The 27,544-nt window shown below is 31.7% G+C and overlaps 2 protein-coding genes across 4 annotated transcripts in view; one reads left to right on the forward strand and one right to left on the reverse strand.

Moving 5' to 3' along the window:
• Positions 1 to 27,544, reverse strand: part of LOC126885607 (nuclear RNA export factor 2-like) — an 81,678-nt gene that overhangs the window by 41,561 nt on the left and 12,573 nt on the right. For 2 of the 3 annotated variants that reach the window (XM_050652224.1, XM_050652211.1), the window contains exons 2-3: positions 10,067 to 10,264; positions 6,452 to 6,593 (exon numbers count right to left, since the gene is read on the reverse strand). In XM_050652224.1, coding sequence (XP_050508181.1) covers positions 6,452 to 6,593; positions 10,067 to 10,264 — 340 coding nt within the window. The remainder of the gene's footprint in view (positions 1 to 6,451; positions 6,594 to 10,066; positions 10,265 to 27,544) is intronic. The other variant, XM_050652217.1, reaches the window with a different exon arrangement.
• On the forward strand, positions 20,904 to 22,430 carry LOC126885622 (uncharacterized). Its single transcript, XM_050652252.1, has 2 exons — positions 20,904 to 21,930; positions 21,995 to 22,430. The coding sequence occupies exons 1-2, from the start codon at positions 21,670 to 21,672 to the stop codon at positions 22,169 to 22,171; spliced, it is 438 nt and encodes a 145-aa protein (XP_050508209.1). The 5' UTR covers positions 20,904 to 21,669; the 3' UTR covers positions 22,172 to 22,430.

Consider the following 27,544-nt stretch of genomic DNA (forward strand, 5'->3'; position numbering starts at 1 on the left):
CAGCTTTAAATAGGCAGTGAATGGGTTAAATGCAGTGGAGAGCAGTCCCACAAAATATTTCATTTCAACATTTGTTTTTTTACAAATGGGTGTAGTATAAAATTAGCACCACGCTACTAGATACATACACGAGCGGGACACCCTCAAAAAAGCGCTTAGTTTTCGAGATACTGACCACGGAGGGGTGAATGGCTAATTTTATTCATACTTTATATTTTCGAGGGTGCTGAAAACGAAAATGAAGTTTATTTTGAATTTTATGTGGGGGAACATTGTCAAAATCGCAATTTTAACCTAAAAATAAAAAAAAATGAAATCACGTTTTTTTGCGTTTATCTCGCTACAACTCTGTTCGATTTTAATATTTTTTTCTAAAATTTTTACAGTATATAGCCCTAACATTTCTGAAGGCAACGGTACCTGTTTCAAGCTTTTATTTTTATCCTGATAAAGGTTATGAATTTTTCAATGGAAAAGGTGCGGATTTGTGTTAGAATGGCTAATTGGTCTTAGATTATGTTTTTGACCGTGATGAAAACGAAAATGAAATTTATTTTAAATTTTAGGTGGGGGAATATTGTTAAAATTGCAATTGTACCCTAAAAATAAAAAAGAATGTGTGTGTACTTTGTACGCACGTAAGAAGTTATACTTGTATTATATGATTATATGATTATAAACGAAATTAATATACTTTTTATTTATATTTTATTTAAATATTAAATTAATTTATACTTACTACTTCTCAAACATTTTTATTAAAACAGTGCCAAAAAACACATTAAAAATGCCACAAATGATTTCTGAACATTAATTGTCGGAAAAATTTTTAACTAAATACGTATTTTCTGAAAATAAAATTATATAATAAATATACTTACAATCATAAAATGTATAAAAAAAAATAAAAAAATAAAAGTTTCTATTGGGATTCGAACCAACTTACCACGCGGCTGGTATTTGCGTTGTATTGGCATTCACCCGCATTAAAACTTCGCCACAGAGACAGCTTGTCATTATGTGCGAAGATCGTCTAACTAAACAGATTAACCTTTTGACATTTTTAACTTATGTAAATCACATTATTTTGATTTTGAATTGAAATGATTTAGAATTGAAAAAATACAACAAAACATAGAGTAAGAAGACAATATATTAGGTGAATATTGATACAAATTTTGATGGTAATCAAATTATGTAAATAAAAGTATTACATACTACTTATGTATTTTGGTAGGTTCAAGGTAGGTATCGGAGCCCGTATAACGACTAATAAATTTCGCAATCACTTGCGTCGTGCAAAGTGGCTATGTTCAAATATCATAACAAAATTTGATCAACTATTTATAAAACACTTACCAGTGAAAAATTCTTTAGCTTTGAATAAGCGAGATCTGCGGCACTCATACTAGGCACAGTTTGATGAGCTTTCACATTGGCATGCAACAATCATCTCTTCTATGTAAATAAGTCCAAAAATATAATATGAAAACTATTTAAAAAGGCAGTATAACCATTAACTAACTTTTTGTTTGTTGTTTCTCTTCCTACAAATTTTAAAACACAACAAGCATACATTATAACCAAACCATACACAGTCCCACAGCTGTGCCACAGCTGCCATATTGGATAATTTTTGTCATGTCATTTGAACATCCAATCAGAACAAAGTTATAATGCGCATGCGCCCGGTCGCTAGGTTTTCCCATATAAAATTTCACCGTCATTACGCCCGTAAAGAAGTATAACTTCAAAAAAAAATCACGTTTTTTTGCGTTTAGCTCTAGCTACAACTCTGGTCCGGTTTAATATTTTTTTCTAAAGTTTGTACACTATATATCGCTCACTTTTTTGAAGACAATGGTTTCTGCTTTAAGCTTTTAGTCTTATTCTACTAAAAATTATGAATCTTTTAAAGTACAAGGTGCAGATTCGTGAATTGCAAAGTTTAATCGCAAAATTTGACCGACAAAATTTGAAATATAGATTATAAATCAAATTCAAAAACAAAACATAAGTACAAAGAAGTTTTCTGGAAAGTTTTGGATCAAAATGTTTTATAGAAAACAAATTGTGCAACGTTTACGTTATAAAAGTTGCACCATATTTTTTCTATAACACATCTAGACCTAAAACTCCCCATAAAACTTCTCTAAACTCTATGGTTTAACATAAACCTAATCAAATAGATAAATTTTAAATTTTGTCACTTAATTCGATTGTCACGAATCTGTATCTTTTATTTTTAAAAATTCATAACTTTTATAAAAAAAGACTGAAAGACTACAGTTACTTTCATAGTCTTCACAAAGGTAAGAAATATATGCCGCAGAAATTATAGAAAAAAATATTAAAATGGAACAGAGTTGTAGCGAGTTAAACGTAAAAATTCGTGACTTCACTTTTTTTCATTTTTTTCAATGTTCATGGTCACTATCTCGAAAAATAAGCGTTATTTTGGGGATGTATAACGTCTATATTAAAAGTTGCGCCATTTTTTTTCTATTCAACATTTGTAACTAAAACTTTCCAGAAAACTTCTTTGTACACTATGTTTTAACATAAACGTGATACATAAGATAAATTTTTAACTTTGCCTTTTAACTTTTGCGATTAAACTTTGCAATTCACGAATCTGCACCTTGTACTTTAAAAAATTCATAACTTTTACAAGAATAAGACTAAAATCTTAAAACATACGTTGTCTTCAAAAAAGTGAGCAACATATAGTGTACAAACCTTAGACAAAAATATTAAAATCGACCAGAGTTGTGGCGAGTTAAACGCAAAAAAAACGTGATTTCACTTTTTTTTATTTTTATGGTAAAATTGCGATTTTGACAATATTCCCCCACCTAAAATTTAAAACAAATTTCATTTTCGTTTTCAGCACCGTCAAAAACAGAAGCTAAGACCAAAATTAGCCATTCACCACCCATGGTCAGTATCTCAAAAAATAACCGTTATATTGGGGATCTCTAATTTCGACAATAAAAGTGCACTATTTTTTTTCTATAAAACATTTTGATCTAAAATTGTACTCTCTATTTTAACATAAACGTGATTCAAAGGCTAAATTTTAAATTTCGTCACTCAACTTTTGCGATTAAACTTTGCAATGCACAAATCCGCACCTTTTCCTTTGAAAAATTTATAACCTTTATCAGAATAAGAATTAAAGCTTAAAGCAGGTACCGTTGTCTTCAGAAATGTTAGAGCTATATACTCTAAAAATTTCAGAAAAAAATATTAAAATTGAACAGAGTTGTAGCGAGATAAACGCAAAAAAAGTGATTTATTTTTTTTTATTTTTAGGTTAAAATTGCGATTTTGACAATGTTCCCCCACATACAATTCAATCATCATTATCATCAATGGTACTACAGCCCTATGAAAGAGCCTCGACCTTCCCAAGTCTATTACGCCAGTCAGTCCTCACATAAAATTCAATATAAACCTCATTTTCGTTTTGAGCACCTTCAAAAATGGGTAGGTACCTAATTGCTATGCTTATGGGCTAATCCGGTCCGTTCTCAGATATGACTTTCATCCCTATCATGTTACTGTCAAGAAACTATTCAAAATAATTGTTTTTCCATAGAAAAAATACACATGAATTAATAGTATTGTTACTCTCCTTTAAAATAACTTTTTTAAACACCAAGAATATTCCACTACTTTAAAACTTTTACAACTTTAACAAAATGACTACTATAAACGTCAAATACAGCTGATCTATTAAGAGGAGACAGTAGCGATCAACAGGTAGCGAAAACGCGTTCCAAGATTGCGGCTGTAATTTTGAATATTTTTTCGAGATATTTGACACACGTATTCGTAGTATAATAAAGAATGGCGGTACAGAGCCCAATTTGAAAAATATATTAATATGTGGAAATTACTCTGTAATTAAATACAATATTAAAAAAACGAGCCTGTACCGCCATTAAGAAGAACAAAAAAATACACTTTCTTCAAATAAACTTTTTTATCCGATGCCTAGATTTTGTGTCATTTTGGAACTACTAAAATTTTTTATTTCATTAGTAGTTCCAAAATGACACAAAATCCAGGCATCGGATAAAAAAGTTTATTTGAAGAAAGTGTATTTTTTTGTTCTTCTTAATGGCGGTACAGGCTCGTTTTTTTAATATTGTATTTAATTACAGAGTAATTTCCACATATTAATATATTTTTCAAATTGGGCTCTGTACCGCCATTCTTTATTATATTACGAATACGTGTGCCAAATATCTCGAAAAAATATTCAAAATTACAGCCGCAATCTTGGAACGCGTTTTGGCCACCTGTTGATCGCTACTGTATCACCTTAAAGAGCACACAGTAGCGATCAACAGGTAGCAACAAAGGCGGTCCAAGATTGCGAAAGTTCTGCGAACTTTCAAAAGTGAGGCAACAGTGCGTCGGTAATTCGACACTGACAGTGACGTTTATACAGAGACATGTAAAGAGGATAGAGTTGGCAATAGGTTTGTTCCAACTCGATACAAAACCGTTCTTGAACGGTTACGAGTATGCGCAGTAACGAAAAATGTGTTACTGCGCATAATTATTCGTTATTGCGCATGCGCATAACGATTCAAGAACGGTTTTGTATCGAGTTGGAACAAACCTTAGGGATATGCCACTCAATGCATCGGGGTGTAACGTCGACATAGGATTGAGTGGTCTAGCCATCTTTGTCAGTCACATGCGCGGGCTCGCTTGGTTAAAAGATATAATAATGGACACCCTAAGTCTGACGTCACAAATGTCACAAAATTGGGAGGAGCTTATATTGACTCCAAACAATCTTGTTTGTAACGTTAAATGGTCATAAGGAATTTTTTATTTACGTGCTTTGTGTGGCAAAATAAGACTTTATTTAAGTATTTCGTTAAAGAAACGTGTTAATTAAGCGATTTTTATTCGTTTTTGCTCAGGTGGTTTTTATTCCTTAGTGGTTGAAAATAAACATAACCTCAAAACTGTTTACGTTCTAATCATTGCATTAAATTAACTAACCTGGCCAAAAACGAATAAAAATCTCTTAATTGACACGTTTCTTTAACTAAATACCTAAATGAAAAGTCTTATTTTGTCACACAAACCATGATACTATAAATAACATGATACATGTTATTTATAGTATCATGACACAAACCACGTAAACAATAAATTGAAAATTCCTTATGAGTGTTTAACCTTACGACTTATGAGTGTTTAACCTAACAAATTGTTTGGAGTCAAATATAAGCTCCTCCCAATTTTGTGACGTCAAGACTTAGGATGTCCATTGGTTAATAGACCACCGATCGACTGTTTCCGCGTTACGCTTTTTTGGCGACTATGCCGACTAGGCTTAATATCTATGTCAATGCGTTTATACTATTAAAAACAATAATTTTTATACACATAGGCGCGAAATGTTGCCAAGTCAGTGACGTTCGATTTCTTGTTATAAAAAAATCGACTTTTAGTAGTTCCAATGTGACACAAAATCTAGGCACGGGATAAAAAAGTATATTTGAAGAAAGTGTATTTTTTTGTTTTTCTTAATGGCGGTACAGGCTCCTTTTTTCAATATTTTATTTAGTTATAGAGTAATTTCCACATACTAACATATTTCTGAAATTGGGCTCTGTACCGCCATTCTTTATTATATTACGAATATGTGTGCCAAATATCTCGACAAAATATTCAAAATTATAGCCGGAATCTTGGAACGCGTTTGTTGCTACCTGTTGATCGCTACTGTTTGATCTTATATTAAGTCTCTATACATTTTCTTAGGTTCTAAACGTCACTAGACATAAAAAAGAATGTGTGTGTACTTTGTACGCACGTAAGAAGTTATACTTCTATTATATAATTTCAACGAAATAAATACACTTAACAGTTACAATACAAAAAATTAACAATAATTACCAAAAATTAACTAAAACTTAACAAAACCAAATATTAAAAAAAAAAAAGAAAAAAGTATGAATCATCCGGGATTTGAACCCGCAATCTCGCGATTTCTCGATCTCTGGTCCAATGCTCTACCAACCAGGCCATCAAGGCGCATGTTACTGACGTTTCAGATATACATAATTACACATCACGGTGACAAGTGAAATATAAAAATAGATGTTTTATTATTTTACGCCCAAGGAAGACAAATCCAAAGACACAAAATTATAATAAATAATACATTTATTAAAAAACACTAATATATTATTTTAATGGCTTATTTGCGCTGATACATAATTTGAAAGAGTAGCAACCAAACGTCATACTGTCTGTGTGCGCATGCGCGCAGATTTATGAAAAATTTTACTCTCAATCGCGCCTAAAGCAGTATAACTTCAAAAATAAACATTGCAACAAGTGAAGGGTCCAGGACTGTAATAGCTCAATGTTCCTATGTATCTAGTAGGGTGGCAGTTACTGTATAAAAAAAACATACCTTCATCTTCGTGGAATTTTGTTAAATCCAGAGTTCTACTATACAGACTACTTCTCTTGGTCAATACGAATCTTAGATTCCTTTGTACGTCTATTTTATATTCTGATGTTGTTGCAAATCTCAGCATAATACTTAACCTGAACTATAAAAAAACTATTACGTATTTATCATTTTTTTATAGAAAAATTAATACAAAAATGTAAGTTTTAATATATAATCAAAACGTCCTCTATATCTGACATAATAGTACAGGATGCGAATCTACGTTGACCTTCACCTATCTACTTTTCGGATGAAAATTTTTTTTATTAAATTTCATACATAAACAAATAGCGGAAAAATCATTAGAATATAACAAACCAGCCTTTTTCTGTTTCATAGACCTAAAGAAAGCGTTTGATAGAATCCAATTAAAAGATGTGATACACCAACTATATGACAAAAATTTATTACTGGATATCATAAAACTGATAGAAAACATACAGAGTGAGTTTTATATATGGAAACACTCAATTATCTCGAAAACGGCTTGTATGATTTTTATAAATTTTGGTAGGTAGGGGTTTTCTAATGCGGCCGATATTATAGTGCTAGTTACATTGTTGTCAGATCTTCCGTTTTTCTGGAAATCTAATGAATTTTCTTATTTTAAATGAAATACCCGGTATATTTTTTGCGTTTTAAAGTCCTTAACAAATACTGATTATTTTTCATGTTATATTCCCTATACCTAAATGCCACAGTTTCGGAGTTATTGCTACATTTATTTAAAAAAAAATTTAAAACATATTTAAAAATTAATTTTTTCGGCCCGCGTAAACATTATTTTAGGTTGTTTGGATCATGGGGAACAAAAAAGATATTTTGTAATTTCTCTCTAAAATTAATCGTTTCCGAGTTATAAACAATTTAAAACTGAAAAAAATCGAATAATGACGATTTTCAAGGTCCAAAAACACAAATAAAAAATATTATTTTTGAAACGGCGAAGTGCCCAAATTCAAGTTCAAGCCTTATTTTATTATCTACGGATAAGTAATTTGAGCTTGTTTCATTTTAAAACATTGTTTTTTAGTTGTTTAGTTGTTAAAACAATTAAAGCAATGTTTTAGAATAAAACGAGCAAAAAAGTCTTATGGCAATCTATTAGACGAAGAGTTGAGCTTGAATTTAGGTACTTCGAAATTTGAAAAATTATATTTTTTACTTGTGTTTTTGAACCTTGAAAATCGTCATTATTCGATTTTTTTCAGTTTTGAATTGTTTATTACTCGGAAACAATTAATTTTAGGGAAAAATTATTACAAAAGACCTTTTTTGTTCCCAATAATCCAAAGAACGTAAAATAATGTCTACCTGGGCCGAAAAAAAAAAATAATTTTTATAATTTGTTTAAAACTTTTTTTTTATAAATGTAGCAATAACTCCGAAATTATGGCATTTAGGTATAGGGAATATAACATGAAAAATAATCAGTATTTCTTAAGGACTTTAAAACGCAAAAAATATATAGGGTACTCTATTTGAAATAAGAAAGTTCATTAGATTTCCAGAAAAACGGAAGATCTGACAACAATGTAATTAGCACTATAATATCGGCCGCATTAGAAAAACCCCTACCTACCAAAATCTATAAAAATCGTACAAGCGGTTTTCGAGCTAATAGTCTAAGAGCTAGTGAACCCTCCGACTAACGGTCGTCCTGTAAGGCTAGAAATTTTTCTAGTGATAATTCATAGCACACCAAGGCTAAAAACCATGACCTGGCCGTTCTCAGTGGTGCACGTGTATCTACCAGGTGAATCGAAAAGTGCAAATTTAGGGGGTTAAATAAACTTTCTCCTGTAAGGTTTAAATTTAAGTATGTGTTTGAGTAAGTCATTTAGAAGAAATGTGTACAATGACAGGCGATTCTGAAGAGCATAAGACCTTGCCAGGCGAGGGGAAAGATTAGGGGTTTTTCCTAAAATTATTCTTTTAGCGTCGAACAAATTTTTTTTAGCTTTTTTGAATCATTCCAAGCAGAAAACGTTTTTAGTGATTTTTCTCTTAAGTTAATAGTTTTTGTTATATAAGCGATTGAAAATTTTGAAAATTGCGAAATCGGCCATTTTTAACCTTAAATCGGACATTTATCTAAAAATTTCAATGTTGCCAAGGTACGTAAATATTCTTTAAACATTGATTGATGAAATCCCGAAGAGTTTTTTGCAATAAAATGTCGAAAACCCCTTTGTTTTTTTAATTGCTAATCAAGCGCGTGCGACACTGTAGTATAAGTGAGGACGTTTGAGTTTGCATAAATTCATTATCTCGAGAATGGGCAAATTTCAAGAAAATCCTCAGACAGGTCGATTTTTATTTTTGAATTAGGACTTTTTGGCATATATATAATACTAGTGACGTCATCCATCTGGGCGTGATGACGTAATCGATGTTTTTTTAAATAAGAGTAGGGGTTGTGTGATAGCTCATTTGAAAGGTTACTGAATTTTATATTCACTAATATAAACATTAACATAATTATTTATACTGGGTGTACAAAAAATTTTTTTTTATTAAATTAATTTTGATTAAATTTGACAAATAGAAGAAAAAAATTTTTTGTACACCCTGTATAAATAATTATGTTAATGTTTATATTAATGAATAGAGAATTAAATAACCTTTCAAATGAGCTATCACACAACCCCTACTCTTATTTAAAAAAATCATCGATTACGTCATCACGCCCAGATGGATGACGTCACTAGTATTATATATATGCCAAAAAGTCCTAATGCAAAAATAAAAATCGACCTGTCTGAGGATTTTTCTTGAAATTTGCCCATTCTCGAGATAATGAATTTATGCAAACTCAAACGTCCTCACTTATACTACAGTGTCGCACGCGCTTGATTAGCAATTAAAAAAACAAAGGGGTTTTCGACATTTTATTGCAAAAAACTCTTCGGGATTTCATCAATGAATGTTTAGAGAATATCTACGTACCTTGGCAACATTGAAATTTTTAGATAAATGTCCGATTTAAGGTTAAAAATGGCCGATTTCGCAATTTTCAAAATTTTCAATCGCTTATATAACAAAAACTATTAACTTAAGAGAAAAATCACTAAAGACGTTTTCTGCTTGGAATGATTCAAAAAACCTAAAGAAAATTTGTTCGATGCAAAAAGAATAATTTTAGGAAAAACCCCTAATCTTTCCCCTCGCCTGGCAAGGTCTTATGCTCTTCAGAATCGCCTGTCATTGTAAACATTTCTTCTAAATGACTTACTCAAACACATACTTAAATTTAAACCTTACAGGAGAAAGTTTATTTTACCCCCTAAATTTGCACTTTTCGATTCACCTGGTAGATACACGTGCACCGCTGCCAGGTCATGGTTTTTAGCCTTGGTGTGCTATGAATTATCACTAGACAAATTTCTAGCCTTACAGGACGACCGTTAGTCGGAGGGTTCACTAGCTCTTAGACTATAATTGAGTGTTTCCATACATAAAACTCTGTTGCCAAAATGAATTTTATTATTTTCGGTTTAAATTATCTAGCCGAATTCTGAGTCTACTATACTACCACTTCTAGTTTATAGTTTTCATATACATGATACATACGGGTGTTGTACTTTTAGGATTGGGCACAACTAAATTTCCATTGCATAGTTTTTCTATAGCCGAGCCACAATTTCGACCAAGAAAAAAGACAAAGTCGTCCTCTACCCAATATGACACTGGAATTAGATCGAATGGAAAAACATGATCCAAAATTGCAGTAAGAACTTGTTCTCGTTTTGCATGATCAACATTTCTAACCTGAAAAAAATAACAATGGTCAACAGTTTTCTTAATACAGTAGAACCCTGATTATCCGTGTGAGGATTATTCGGCTGTGGATTATCTATATCTATACTATGATTTTCCATTACTCAACTTGCCTTTGTGAGGTCTTATCTAATGTTTTTATTTTATGTATCCAATGGATGGAGTAGAAAAAGGGAATTTTGAACTTGAAAAGCTTTCAAGAGTTTTTTACAAAATAATAACACTAGAAGAAAGTGAAAGCATCAGTAACTAACTGCATTAGTATACAAGGCTATTCAGTAAACTGAGGTTTATTTATTTATTTATTTATTTATCCACGGGAAAACCCCATTAACAGTAAAAATACAATAAACACAATAGAAAATGAGGTACAATCATTCATTAAAATATAAAAAGTAAAAATAAGAAAAGCAAAGGCTTGAAAAATCACCAGGCAAGATATTCAAAACATAACAGTTAGAAAAATAAAATATAAAATGTACACATGTAACTGAAACAAATCAATAAAATTATACAAAACACAAATACAATAATAAAATACAACAACATTGCAAGATGAAACCTAATTATCACATGGCAAGAGATCTCCTCAGTTGGCCCAGGCTTATATTAAACAGATCCATATCAAAACCGTTAAGGAAGCACATATATTTATCTAAAGGCATGTTTCTACCGTAGGATGTTCTGTGAAAGGCCGTGTTAAAGGTAACATTGTAGCGTAAACCTGGATATGGAACATTAAATCTTATACTATCTAACAAACTGGGACAATCAATAAGTCCATTAATGATTTTGAAAACAAAGACACCTCCCGAAATATCACGCCTAACACTAAGGGGAGCTAATGATAAACGTTGTTCAATCCCAGTGTAATCATGGTTCTCAATATAAGTCTGAGTTTTATAAGCACAGTATTTTAGGAACTTATGTTGGACTTTTTCAATAGTGTCAATATGTATTTGATGGTACGGAGACCAAACTACCGAACAATATTCTAATATAGATCTGACTAGGCAACAATAGATCAACCTAACAGCATCAATAGAGAAGTATTTAGAGTTTCTTTTAACAAATCCAAGTAATTTAGAAGCTTTTACGGATAATGAATTGATATGTTCGACAAATGAGAGCTTTTCATCCATGATAACATCTAGATCTCTAACAGACGAGACATATCTAAGAGGTTTACTGTCTATGTGATAAGCAGTATCAATTCTGTTTAACTTACGGGAAAAACTAATATAACAACACTTCTCAACACATAACTGAAGATTATTGCAAATGCACCAATCAAATAAGCGATCCATATCAGCCTGTAAAACTTTCTGATCCTCAATATCATTCACAACTTGCCAAAATTTTACATCATCAGCCAACATTAAACATTTACTATATAAGAAGCAATTAACGATATCATTAACAAATAAGTCAAAAAACAGGTGAGACGTATGCCCACCCTGTGGAACACCAGAACTTACAGTAACAACATCAGAAAAAAGACCACCCACTTTAACTCATTGGGTACGACCAGATAAAAAGTTTTTAACCCACTCAACAAAATGGACATGAAAACCTATGGATGCCAATTTATTAAGGAGAATTTGGTACACGATCAAATGCCTTACTGAAATCCGTATAAATAGCATCAATCTGCTTATGATCTTCCATATGCTTTAAGAGATCAGATTGGTAGCAAACTAGATTCGTTACTGTAGATTTTTGTCTGCAAAAACCGTGCTGAGATTCAGAAATCAGACCCCTGCACACCCACGACAGCTGCTTAGTTACCAAACTATCAAAGAGTTTGGGAATTGCGGATTGAATGCATATACTACGAGAATTTTCTATGTCATTCTTCTTACCTTTTTTAAATATGGGCACAACAAAACTCTCCTTCCAAGCACCTGGAAATGTAGAAGACTGTAAGGATTTATTAAATAATAACAGTAATGGCCCAACAACAGTGCAGACACATTTTTTTAAAAGGAAATTAGGAACACCATCTGGTCCGCTGGAAGTTTTGTTTGGAAGAGAACATATACCATCAAAAATATCAGTGACAGTAAAGTCAGTGATATTGAAGCAAGCACCGATGTTGCTATCTAAATGTGCACTGGGTAACTTGAGATCTTTATTACTGGGTAAGTAGACAGTCTGAAAGAAATCTTTGAATAAATTTACAATAACTTGTCCATTAGAAGCTGACCGTTCATTATAAAACATCAAATCAGGAAGGCTGTGACTAGACAGTTTATCCCTAATATATTTCCAAAAAGAATAAGGGTTATTCTACAATTCTGCTAAGGTTGAGATGTGGACACAAGACACAATGTGACGAAAACGAGCCGTGTTAGCAGCTCCTTACAATATTATCAAACTAATTTTGAATCAGCCAGGTATGTCTAAAACTGAATGAGAGTCAAGACTAAGAAAATGGTGGTATGGTATCAATCAAAAGGGTGACTAATCAGGAGGCTGCCAATATTCGACTTGACTATTTTGAGCAACAAGAACCTTCGGACCTTTGTCAATTTTTTTAAGTTGCACAGAATATACCAGACCAGAAGATAAAAAAAAGTGAAAGACCTTTAACACAGACTAAAGTAAAATAGACGTAGGTTGAATGCTCGAATATATGAAATCTATGGGAATAAAAGGCAGATATCGAGCATATAGTTTAATCAAATTTTGCCCAAGTATACTTTCGCTAATTTAGCATCATCAGGGGCATTTCGTCAAATGACACGTCAAATTTTTGACGAAATGCCCCTGATGACCTGGGTAACATTTTGTTACCTGGGGTAACATTTCGTAGATTCAACTTTGCCAAAACGCCAGAACAGCATTTTTTGACGAATCAAAGGACGAAGTAGGAGAGGACTTCATTACAACGCCTGTTTCCATAGACACGAACAGTATAGAGTCAAATTTGATTTTTATGCATTTGAATGTTCAGGGTGGCTTGGCTGGAAAATGTTTTGATTTGGATATGATATTACAACAAAAAAATGTAAGTATCTTTTGTGTCACCGAGCACTGGCTTGAATCCATTAACATTTGTAGTACTGCAATCCCAAATTTTGAACTAATTTCACATTTTTCTCGAACTAACAAAGAAAGAAGTGGTGTTGCATTATTCGTAAGAAAGGATGTTATACAGAATTTTGTCATAGAATCAATAAATGTAAATACATGGTGTATAGAGGGTGTGTTTGAAATCTGTTGTGGAAGAATAAAAAACCCAAATACAAGTGGATTTATATATATTCTCTCTATCTACCGACCTCCTGAAACTAGCAACTTCAAACAGTTCATTAAACAACTTGAGATGTTGATGTTCAATTTCTATAAGAATGGTAATCAGTTTCTTATATGTGGAGATGTTAACGTGAACTTCCTAATTAAAAACAATCACAGAAAAGATCTAATAAATTTATTAGCTGAATTTAACATTAAACACTTTATTAATGTTCCCACCAGGATAACAAACACATCTTCAACATGTATTGACAATTTTTTTAGTAGTTTGGACTTAAATAATATAGAAGTAGTTGACTCATTCCTCTCTGATCATACATATCAAATAGGCTCTTTCATTGTCCCATTAATGCATAACTGTAATCATTCCTTTCAAACCCGCAATTTTATGGAATCTAATATGGATGTTTTCCGAAATATATTATCTAGGGAAACCTGGGATGAAACTTATTCGGCTATCACTTTCAATGATAAAATATCAGCATTTTATGGAACGTTTATATATCATTACAACACAGTTTTTCCTAAAATACAAAAACCAGCCAAATTGTATAGAAAAAATAAGTTTCCTAAGCACATCAAAGAAATGCATAACATGCTGTGCGAAATGAACATATTACGCAAAAGGTTAAATAGTCCGTTTTATACAGAACGATATAATACTTTTAAAAAGCAATATCAACAAATCAGACAACAGTTTTTAACACAAAGAAATAATACACGTATTGAAAATAGCAATAACATGCTATTTATATATTATAACATAAAATCAACAATAATAATCAAAATAGAAATAAACCCACATTAGCAAATATAATTAAAATAAATGACAATGAAAATATAAAAACTAAAGATAAAGCCAACATGATAAATAACTATTTCATCAATAAAAATAATAATAACTCAACTCCAAATTATCTCATGAAAATTGATCAATTTTCCAAGACTTTCTTTCTTTCTCCAACCACACCTGAAGAAGTAATGTCACTTATAAGTAAGACCACATCTAAACATGCTGAAGGTTTAGATGAAATCAATGTAAGGTTATAAGATATGTTGCCAGTATCATATGTGAACCCTTGTCACATCTAATCAACGAATCTTTTATGACAGGACAATTTCCCAATATAAAGGAATCCAAGGGATTTCCAATTTTTAAAAATAAAGGTTCTGCAAGTAATATTGAGAATTACCGTTTGATTTGTATACCCAGTCAGATTGCAAAGTTGTTTGAACTGGCATTCTGTGAAAGACTAACAAGCTATCTAGAAGCATTTCATTTACTGCCAGATGTCCAAAATGGATTCAGGAAAGGAAAATCTATTGTAAGTGCTGTTGATGACTGTCTTAACTGTATCTATGAAGCTCTAAATGAAAAACAGAACACATTGGGTCTTTTTTATGATCTCAGTTGTGCTTTCGACGGGTCCCGGTGAATTCGTAACTATTTTAATACCACATCCTAATTACAGGCCAATTGGTAACTCTGACCCTCTCAGGTAATTTTTCGGTAACCGATCAACTACCGGTGAATTCGTAACTAAATAAAGGTATAATCTTTTAAACTTGAAATAAACATATGGAAAATCTCTTTGCTTTTAAATTATCAGATGGATTTAAATAATTTATCATTGCTAAACATCTAAAAAATATTAAATTTATAATTACTTGATAAAAACCAAGCTCGTGTAGAGCCATACTTGATGGAAATAATATTTTAACACGTGTTAATGAAACACTATAATATTGTTTCAATTATTTTATTAAGATATTTCAATTTTTGCTATTTTTTATAGGTACATATAGTACAAATATAATGTTTTTAAGCAAACCAAGAAACATTCGGTTTAGATTTAAGGTATTAGATTTAATCAATGGTTTCGAATTCACTTGAAGAAAGTTTCGGGTTGGCAGTTCAGGTAAAAAAAGTTACGAATTGGCCGGTGTACATTTTGATTTGAAAATTGTTGTCATTAAAAGTTACTAGTTGGCGCGTGTCCGCTTTCGACATGGTGGATCACAGGCTGCTTCTGATGAAGCTGGAAGGCATGGGAGTTCGAGGTATACCACATGACTGGGTAAGATCATATTTGTCAAATCGTTTGCAAACAATAATATTGGATGGTACACTATCAGACCCAATGAAGTCTTCTGTAGAGGTACCACAAGGCTCGGTTCTTGGTCCTCTCTTTTTTATTGTTTTTATCAACGATATCAACCAAGTTTGCACCACTCCTAATCAAATTATTGAATATGCAGATGATACAAGCTTCATTATATTACATCATCAATTTGATCAGCTTGTTAGCAAGGCTAATACAGCATCTCAGGAATTTAGTAAGTATTGCAAAGACAATGGCCTTAAATTAAATATAACAAAAACCAGTTTCATGAGATTTTTACCAAAGAATATAGCCCCTGACTATGATCCTATATATATTGATTGACTATATATTGATCACAAGTCCATTCAAAATGCTGAAGTAATAAAATTTTTAGGACTGATACTAGATCCAAAGCTAAGTTGGGAAGATCAAATAGATAAAGTAACCTCAACACTAAGTAGTCGTTGTTATGTAATTAGAAACATAAGGGATACTGTATCCTTCCATATATTAAAATTAATGTACTATGGCTTGGTGCAGTCAGTCCTTCAGTACTGCTTAATATTTTGGGGCTCATCTCCATATATGAATAGAGCTTTTATATCTCAAAAAAAATACTACGAAATATGTTTAAAGTATCACCAACTACATCATGTAAGCCACTATTTATAAAAGCTAACATCTTGACTCTTCCAAGCCTATATATTTTACAACTAATAATGTATATAAAAAAACATGAGCAAACATTCCTTAGGAACGTGGATCTACATCCATATAATACACGCCTAAAAGATAACATACACCAGCCTTTTACCCGCCTGGGAGTTGCACAGCATGCTCCTACATACATTGGGATTAAATGTTTTAATTAGTTTAGTGACATGTCGGTGACACATAAGATGCATCTTGACACTATTAAATCGTTTGAACGGAATCTAACAACCTTTCTAGTTAGCCATGCCTTTTACAGTATTGAGGAATTTTTAAATTTTTAATGTGTTTTCTTGTAATGTATTTTTCTTAATGTAAATTTTAATGTACTAAATTTTTAATGTGTTTACATTTGTATAAACCATAAAATTTCTTTGACTAGTCAGATAAATTTATGTAATGTGTATACATTGTATGAACTTCTAGATGAATAAATTCTATCTATCTATCTATGGGGTCTACCCCAAAATCCCGACAGCCAAAATCCCGACAGCCACAATCCCGACGGCCAGAATACCGACAGGCCAGAATCCCGACAGGTTTGATAAGTTTCTCTTTAACATATAATTACATTTATTTCTTGTTTTTTATTTTTTGTTACTAAACAAAAGTATTTTGTATTAAAAGTATTAACAAAAGTCGGAATTTTTAATTATGTGAGGATTGTTGCATGTCGAGATTCTGGCCTGTCGGTGTTTTGGCCGTCGGGATTTTGGCTGTCGGGATTTTGGCTGTCGGGATTTTGGGCGGCACCGCTATCTATGATACTAAGTTAGCGAAAGTATACTTGGGCAAGATTTGATTAAACTATATGCTCGAAATCTGCCTTTTATCCCTATAAATTACAGACTAAAGTGACCGAATTTTTTTTAGAAAGAATAGCTACCTAAAAATGTAACCGCTTTATTATGCAGACTTAATTATAAGTTTATTTATGCAGACATCTGTTATTGGAGAAATGTCGTATAATTTAGTTATCTTATAGGTCTGGATCCCGCGTATGAAAAAAAAGTTGATTAATAGCAAGCTGAAAATTTGTTAATAGCTTAAGGGTGTCTAGTCAGACAAACTTTGATATATGCGAACACTGGAACAGGGGAAGTTTTAATTGTGGAACAGGTTAAAAATTTGGAACGGTCAGACCACGAAAACGGCACATGTATTTTGTCCGACAGAACAGACTTAAACTCTCCGAATAGAGATTAAACTCTAATGCAAAAATCAGACTGCTATTTATCACCAAATGGGCGTTTTAATGAGTGGAACATGTAGAATATTAGAAGATAGAGTGGAAGGTAGAGTTTGAAGATTATCTAAGCAATCGCAGGCAAAAAGTATGTTTTAATAATACAGTATCGACTGAGAAAGACATTTTGGTAGGGGTACCTCAAGGTAGTGTCCTTGGACCACTCCTCTTCATACTGTATATAAATGATATAGATTTGTTTTTGGATTGTGAATTTATCAATATTTTTGCTGATGATACTTTGATAGCATGTAGTGATGTTAAGTTAGAGAATGCTGTAGAGAAGATGAACAGAACACTTGATCGAGTTAATAAATACCTCAACATGAATAAATTAAAACTAAATATTGATAAAACCAAAGCTGTTATTTTTACTACTAAATAGAAGTATAGTTTAATAAATTTAAATCTGATTAATTTACACATTAACAATGAAGAGATCAAAGTTGTAAAAATGGCAAAATATTTAGGTTTTCAGCTTGATAACGTGCTGTCATTTGATGGACATTATGAGTATATAGGTAAAACAATTTCAAAAAAATTGTATTTTTTCACCAGAATAGCTCAAAATCTGTCGACTGAGACTAAAGTAACTGTATATATAATACAATAATACAGCCACACTTTGATTACTGTGCATCGATTGTATATTTGTTCAGTCTTAATAAAATTAGTCAGTTACAAAAACTTCAAAATAGAGGGATGCGCATCATATTAAGAACTAGTAGAATAACGCCAATATTGATTATGTTAAAATCACTTGAATGGTTGTCAGTTCGTCAACGTTTGCATTACCTAACCATGGTTTTTGTGTATAAAATATTGAACTCGTTGGCTCCATCTTACTTTCAAAAATATGTTTCTTTTCAGAGAGATGTACATGATTATAATACAAGGGGTACAAATAATCTACATATTGTTGAGTTTAAAAATAGCTTTATGATGAATTCTTTAATTTGCAAAGGGTTTAAAGAATATAATGAACTACCTCTCGAATTAAGAACTTGTAGAAACATTAATACATTCAAGTACAGTTTAAAAAAATATATTATAGAGAATAAGATGTGTTGAATGTATTTGTGTTGCCTTATATGTATACTTATTGTGCTTACATTAATCGCATTAATATTTTATTCAAATGTTTGTGGCTTTCGATATTGACATTTTAATTAGTTTGAGTTTTTTACTTTTTAAATTTTAAATTATCAAATGTTTGTGGCTTTAGGTATTGACATTTTAAATTAGTTTTAGTTTTTTACTTTTTAAATTATGTTATGGACTATATCAATACTTGTATTGTTTTGACTATATGTACTTTAGCATGTTTATATTAGGTTAACCTATTTCAAATAAAGTATTATTATTATTATATGAATATGTCAAATGACAGGATTTATGACAGGTGATAAATAGCAGTCTGATGTTTGCATGAGAGTTTAATATCTGTTCGGAGAGTTTAAGTCTATTCTGTCAGACAAAATAAATGTGCCGTTTTCGTGGTCTGACCGTTCCAAATTTTTAACCTGTTCCACAATTAAAACTGCACCTGTTCCAGTGTTCCCATATATCAAAGTTTATCTGACTAGACACCCTTAAGCTATTAACAAATTTTCAGCTTGCTATTAATCAACTTTTTTTTCATACGCGGGATCCAAACCTATTAACCCTTAACTACAGAGATCCGGTATTTTTTACCGGCGGGCATTCCCAAAATGTACCTCTCGGGTAGTTTGTATAACAATGCTAGTCAAAGCGTATAGTGTATATTGTCAATATTTTCTTTTCTAGCACACATCAAAAATCTTAACCGGTAAAAATTACCGGATGTCTGTGTTAAGTAACTATTTTTATATGAGTACTATATTTGTAAATCTGAAATGTTTAAATTATTTTTTTGTGTTTTTAGGAAAAAAGTAAAGAAATGGACTGTGGAAGTCATCCTGGATCTTCAATGAAGGTTAAATTTGACGATAAAAATTTTGAGGCATCTTTGCAAAAATGGAATTGCCATTTAATTCATGGATGTAAAAATTTTTGTAAATGCTATTTTATGTTTCCTTTGTCATTCTATGTTACGTTTATTTGTTAAAAAAAAGTCTAAATTTTTGTTCATAGCATTTATGGCCGTTTGTTTCAATAGACCAAAAATGTTACCAAAATTCTGGTTTAATAGATTATTCTTCAAAAATCTTTTATTATATTATTAAAATCACTCATTTTACCATTTTTCCCATATCTAGAGACTCCATAAAAACTCATAATGCAATTTTTTTTTGTTTTTTATTATTGACTTTATATTTTGACTCTATTTTATGATGACCGGTAAAAAATACTGGGGATCTGTAATTACGTGCTAATATTGGGATGTCTGTAGTTAAGGGTTAAAATCTAGACATTGCGCCTTGTTGTTATTACCTTTTCAGGTTTTAGCACTCCCTGCATTAGCAAGCCCGCCACAAACCATTTTGGGTCACTTTGTGGTTGAAAATAGATGTGTGGTAAGTACAGTTCATTTTTGAATACTGCCCTAACATGTGATAATGCATTTGTTTGCGAAGAAAAATTGCTTAAGTAAAACCTGTGTTAGTGCCATAACCTGTGATAAGGCAAGTTGATACACCCTAATCCTCGAATTTTGAATATGGGTGCCTTAGCAATAGCGCCTTATCATATTTTAAGGATGAATTTCAGGGTAAAGCAATGTCAATAACACATAATCAACATGCATGCAGAATTTGGTTAACTTAAAGAGTGAAGTTACAGAGAAAAAAAAATGAAGAGTTTACATAAAATCTTGTTTTTGCTCTGCTGAAAAGTTTGCGATTTCGGGGTTAAGGCACTAACGAAGTCAGGGTGTGATATGTATGTGCATATCACACCTAAACTTCAATATGCCATAACCATAAAAAATGGGAAATCTGTTTTTTGGCCTAACACGTTCATTTGGGAGTTGCCTTCATTGTGGAATAATATCACATAATTTAGTTATCATAGAAGAATCTGCATAGTATGCCTTTGTCGTTATTACCATTTGTGGTATTGACTCTCTCAGCATTCACAAGCGTGCCACGAGACAGTTTGCATTACACTGTGGTCGAGAGTGGATGTATAGTAAGTATGGTTCATTTTTAAATATTTCCCTAACATGTGATAATGCATTTGTTAGCCAATAAAGTACTAGTGCTAATATTTGTCCGTCGAAGATTACCACGACCGATATTTTTAATGGCATATGTTAACTGCCCAATAAGCTTACTGCTGGCCCAGATGGAGTGCCTAATTATTTATTAAAAAAGTGTGTCTGTACTAGTGATGTAAAAAAACGTGTTTTTTTTTAATTCTAAAAAAAACGAAAAAAAAAAACAATAAAAAACGTGTTTTTTTTGTTTTTAATTGTTTTTTATTAGTTTCTCAACGTAATATTAACAATATCAATATTAGGAGTTGTTTGTAAGCCTAAAAATCACCCAATATTTCAATATTATATCCAAAACATCTAGAAACTCAGTGTTTGACGTTCCTTTTTAAAAAATATTGAAACATTAAACCCTTACTGCCTTTATCTATTATTTTTTTACGTCGTTGCTTTTGGGGAATCACCGAAATTTAGCAGGACGCTCGTATTCGTTGGCGCTGAGAAAACCGGGGAATTACCGATTAGCTTTTGCAGGTGTTCTGTTGTTATTTTGTGATTTACTTGCCTTGTGCCGGAAATATTTGTGTTTAGTGCTTATTTAAATAACTATATATATAATAATATTTAGTGCTAAATTTAACAAGTCTGAAATCGTTTACTGCCGAGGCTGTTGCCCTTACAAAGGCCATCCGACAAAGCCACATATTATCTGCGTGGGTAAAGGAAAAAAAAACGAATTAAAAATAAGTTGCAGTCTTAAACTTCCAGTGCCTACCAGATGGGGATCATTAGTTCTTTGTCTACAATCATTGCTTGCTAACAAACAAATAATAAAAAGGATGGCTATCAATGAAGAAGTTGAAAAGACAGTAAGCAAACACCCATCTTTAAAAAAAATGCTCTAAGCGATATATTTTGGGACCGGGTACAAGGATACATTATGCTTCTGGAACCAATTGCTAACACAATTACCTCTGTAGAAGGTGACACACCAACGATTTCAAAATGTCTGCATTTATTTAAAAAAATGGTTAACACCTCATTAGAAAATGTCACTAAAAGTCCATTGTTATCCAAAGAGGAAGCAGATACAAGGGCAATTTTTGAAAATCGGAAGAAGTTTGCTATTTATAGTGTTCATTTTGTAGCTAACCTTTTGGATCCAAAATATCGTGGCTGCGAACTTAGCTCAGATGAGATGGTAATTTTTTTTAGGTTATAGTGGGTTTTAGTTATATTTCTATTAATTTTTTTATTTAATGTAGACTGATGCGACAGAAGTCATGTACAAGGTAGCACAGAAGATGCCAGATGTCGATGAAGCAGCCGTCTTAGCTGACGTTGTCAATTTTATTGCAAAAGAAGGACTATTCAAAAAGGCTTTTCTATGGAATGAGGACACAATTGCAGCTATCCTAGCTTCACAGTCAATCCTGCATTAGAATCTGAACCGGAACCAATGATAATATCCAATTCAGATCAGTCGGAGTCTGTCTTTGAAAGTGATGAAGAGGAAGCTTCAGAGTCTGAAGAAAATGCAGATAGCGACGGGACGGATCAGTGTTCATTTAAGGGATTCGGTTAATTAATTGAACCTTTTCAATCATTAAGACGTTGTTTTTTTTATTTGATAAATTTTTATTACTTATTTTTGCTTTGATTTTGCAAGTTAACGAATAAACTCTTCTTATTTTGTTTATACCCATGGTCTTTTTATTTAAAGGATTTATACGAAATTAATTATGAAACGAAATAATACTTATTTTGTTATAAAATTATACAGAATATTATATTTATTATATGTTTTTGTCATTAAATAAACTGTACCCACTTAAAAAATCAAAATAAAAAAAAAACGAAAAAAAACAAAAAAAACGAAGGCTTCGTTTTTTTTGCAATAAAAAACGGTTTTTTTGAAAAAAAACGGTACCGTTTTTTATTGGTTACATCACTAGTCTGTACCCTTGTAATGCCGCTTGTTATGTTGTTTAACAAATCTCTGGAAACCTCTATGTTTCCTTCTACATGGAAAGAAAGTTATATTGTTCCTATATTTAAAAATGGTCAGAAAGACAACATTGAAAATTATCGTAGTATATGTATACAATCTGCAATCCCTAAGCTCTTCGACTGTCTTATAGCAAAGCAACTTTCTTGGTTCTGTAAAGGCTTAATATCTCAATCTCAACATGGATTTTATAGCAAAAGATCCACTGCAACCAACTTGGTTTGTTATCAATCTGATATATTATCTCAAATGGAAAACCGTAAACAAGTAGATTCTATATACACAGATTTTTCCAAGACATTTGATCGTGTTGATCATCAAATACTATTGGACAAATTAATTAATGTAGGCTTTCATGACAAGTTTGTAGAATGGATTAAAAACTCTACATATGGTAGAAGCCAAAGAGTCAAGATAGGTTGTCATCTGTCTGACAGTATTTCAGTAACATCTGGAGTTCCTCAAGGTGGCCACACTTCTCCACTTCTTTTTAATATCTTTGTTAACGACATCACTTCCTGTTTCCTAAATAGCAAATGTCTAATATTGGCAGATGATTTGAAATTCTGGAGAGTTATTGATAGCCTAAAAGACCAAGCTCTGTTGCAAGATGAAGACAGATTACATAATTGGTGCAAACTAAACAAACTTCACTTGAATATAAAAAAATGTTGTTTTATAAGTTTTTCTCGTAAAGTCAATAAAATCGAAACAAGTTATACTATTAACAATATGCCATTGAATTATGTTTCTTCTATTCTGGATTTGGGTGTTATTTTCGATGAGAAACTTACTTTCTGTGACCACATAAACACTATTTCAATAAAGGCATCTAAACTTCTTGGTTCTGTTACTAGGAATTGCTAGTACCTCTCCATTAATTCAACAAGGTTAGTGTATTGTTGTTTAGTTAGATCTATTTTAGAATACTGCTCAGTTGTTTGGTCACCCTATTTTCAGAATAATATTGATACATTGGAAAGAGTTCAGCATAGATTTTTGAGATATTGCGCTTACCATGTTCACACTGCCATTAGAAATCATGATTATTCCTATATTGAACAACAATTATCTTTACCCCCACTTAAGAACCGTCGTGATATATCAGGTGCTATATTTATATATATATATATATATATATATATATATATATATATATATATATATATATATATATATATATATATATATATATATATCCTACTAATATTACGGACTCTGCATTAAGGATTTGACCATACACAACGGACTCGAGCGATTTACGGACTCAATATACGGAGGCCGTAATGTTTTTCATGTATTTCTTTAAACGGATGGTCATTTTCTACCAAAATTTTGTTGAATGAGAAAGTAGGGACCTCTACCTACTAAACAAATATGTTACAAATATTGTGGGTATCATAGGATAGCTGCAAATCTTAAAACAAAATGAGTCCGTAAGGTCGCTTGTAATTCAGCCATCTGCCGTTAGATGGCGCTTTTATGAGTATATTAAAGGTGTATATCGTTCATATGTAAAACTAAGAAACGACACTATAGACTCCGCTCAGCTGGCAACACTGTTGCCTAGATATTGTATCATCCGATCTGGCGCAAATTGCTGGTGCTGTTATCGTTAGTTTTTATGTGTTGAAAAATGTAATGGTACGCGGTAGGTATATTATTAATAGTACCTAATAAAGGAAGATATTTTGTTTCACAGACATTTCTTCCACACGTTTTGATTTTGAAATTGCATAATAAATACATCTTTTTTTTTATAAACGAATAAGCTATATAATTTTGTAATTCAGAAGAATATAAGTGTAACTGTTTACAAATAAAAATAAAATATTATAGGTCTGGATCCCGCGTATGAAAAAAAAGTTGATTAATAGCAAGCTGAAAATTGTTAATAGCTTAAGGGTATCTAGTCGGACAAACTTTGATATATGGGAACACTGGAACAGGGGAAATTTTAATTGTGGAACAGGTTAAAAATTTGAAACGGTTAGACCACGAAAACGTCACATGTATTTTGTCCGACAAAACTTCTAATTGATTTGTTACCCTTTCATTAAATTCTCATGCAAAAATCAGACCGCTATTTATCTATTTATCACCTGTCATAATTCCTGTCATTTGACATTTTCTACGTGTTCCACTCATTATAATGCCCATTTGGTGATAAATAGCAGCCTGATTTTTACATGAGAGTTTAATGAAAGGGTAACAAATCAATTGGAAGTTCTGTCGGACAAAATACATGTGACGTTTTCGTGGTCTGACCGCTTCAAATTTTTAACTTCTTCCACAATTAAAACTTCCCCTGTTCCAGTGTTCCAATATATCAAAGTTTGTCCGACTACACACCCTTAAGCTATTAACAAATTTTCAGCTTGCTATTAATCAACTTTTTTTCATCCGCGGGATCCAGACCTATTAATGGCTCCGTACATTTAATACTTGTTTGTAATGTTCATTTCTATTTGTAAGAATGTAGGCACTTAGTTTATTATTGATTTGTGCCAGTTGTGTTGATAAAAGTAGATATACATTTTTGTTTTAATCTTGCATCATAAAGCATAGAAATGTACAACATTAATTCTGTACCTATTCATTTTGTACGCAGATGTTCAAAAGAGTTCATTTTCGTTTTGTATACTTTCATTAATTTTTGCTTTATGCCTAGTATCAGATCATTGCCGATTCTTATATTATTTATGTCTACCATAACAATAACTGCGGATGTTTTTGGTTTTGCATTTACCACCTCTTGGAAATCTTTATAAAATTTCTCTCTGGCTTCTGTGTGTTTTTTTTCTTGTCATTTCAGAAATACTCATATTTTTTTGATCATTCACTATATTTATAGATCGTGACCAGTCTTAAAGACGATAGGTACTCATTTCACCATAAGAAAAAATGATTTAAACATATATATTTTTTAATTTTTCAAAAATTGAAAATGTTATCGACCAAAAAAATATTAATACTTTCTATGAATTACTTATTAGCTGTTGCATATAATAATAATAACCTACCTACGTACTTTCCAACTTAAGATATGACTATATATTTTTGGGGAGAATACTGGGAACAAGCCACAATAATAATATTACATATTTGCATATTATTTTTGACGTTTTGGGCTCCAAACCAGAATTCATTTTCAATGAATATACAGTCGGAATAATGAAAGAATACCAATGAACGAACATATAAAACACGCTGTATTTTCCTGTCACCGTGTCACAAAGAAAATTGTCCAGTGCAAGTGCATGTAACAATAATTATTACATGTACTTGCGCTGGCCAATTTTTTGTGTGACACGATGACAGGAAAATACAGCGTGTTTTATATGTTCGTTCATGGGTATTCTTTCATTTTTCCTACTGTATTTATAAAAATATTTTACAAACTGTAAAATCAAAAATACGAGGTGAAATTTCTCTGTATACCTTTTCTTTTTACCTCGCATATGAAAAGATTTTACCTCACACTTTTGATATAACAGTTTGTAAAAACTTTTTTTACAGTTTTAAAATGAATATGACGCTAATTCCCAAAATATTTCGGTATGCCGCAAAAACCAGCTTTAGAAAATTGACTATAATTTACCTATTACGACTGAATAAGGATAAATATTAAGATTTCATCATTAACGGCCAATACTTAAATCACCTAAGATACGCTGACGATATCATCCATATAGCTACAGACAAGGAACAACTACAGATAATGATACAACAACTAGACCAAGAAGAAAGTAAAGTTGGATTAAATATGATTTAAAACAAAACAAAAGTGATAACAAATCAAGAAGATGAGTTAAGAATCGTAGTTAAACAAAACCAAATAGAAGAAGTGAATGAATATACTTGGGACAAATAGAAAATTGAATAGAGACAACCAAACGGCAGAAATAAAGAGACGAACGAAGTTAGCGAAAAAGGATAAATACATATTAAGATTTCATCATTAACGGCCAATACTTAAATCACCTAAGATACGCTGACGATATCGTCCTTATAGCTACAGACAAGGAACAACTACAGATAATGATACAACAGCTAGACCAAGAAGCCAGTAAAGTTGGATTAAATATGAATTAAAACAAAACAAAAGTGATAACAAATCAAGAAGATGAGTTAAGAATCGTAGTTAAACAAAACCAAATAGAAGAAGTGAATGAATATATATATACTTGGGACAAATAGTAAAATTGAGTAGAGACAACCAAACGACAGAAATAAAGAGACGAACGAAGTTAGCGTATGTCTCGTTTGGTAAGTTCAGCTTCATATTTAAGAATAAAAAATACCCTCATTATCTAAAAACAAAACTCTGCGACCAATGTATTCTTCCGGTCCTCACATATGGATGTTAAACATGGACATTCACAAAAGCGAATATGGATAGAATTGCGAAAACACAAAGAGCAATGGAAAGACAAATGATCAACATAAGATTCAGATAGAAAAAATGGATAAGAAATATAACAAAAGTTAAGGGTGCTTCTCGTCAAACAGCTAAACTAAAATGGAAATTCGCCGGTCATACTATTAGACAAAAAGAAGCAAGATGGAATAAAGTTATTACAAAGTGGAAACTATGGACATACAAACGAAAGAGAGGGAGACCACAGATGAGATAAGTACATGACCTGAAACATCAAGCAGGCTCAAAATGGATGCACATGGCTTAGGATAGAGAAACATGGAAGAGCGAAGAGGAGGCCTATGTCCAATATTGGATGTTGCAAGGCTGATAGAGAGATAGATACATAGATATTAATATTTTAGAAATACTGATATTCTTTGGTTG

This window comes from Diabrotica virgifera, chromosome 1, assembly GCF_917563875.1.
Source record: "Diabrotica virgifera virgifera chromosome 1, PGI_DIABVI_V3a".
NCBI lineage: Eukaryota > Metazoa > Arthropoda > Insecta > Coleoptera > Chrysomelidae > Diabrotica > Diabrotica virgifera.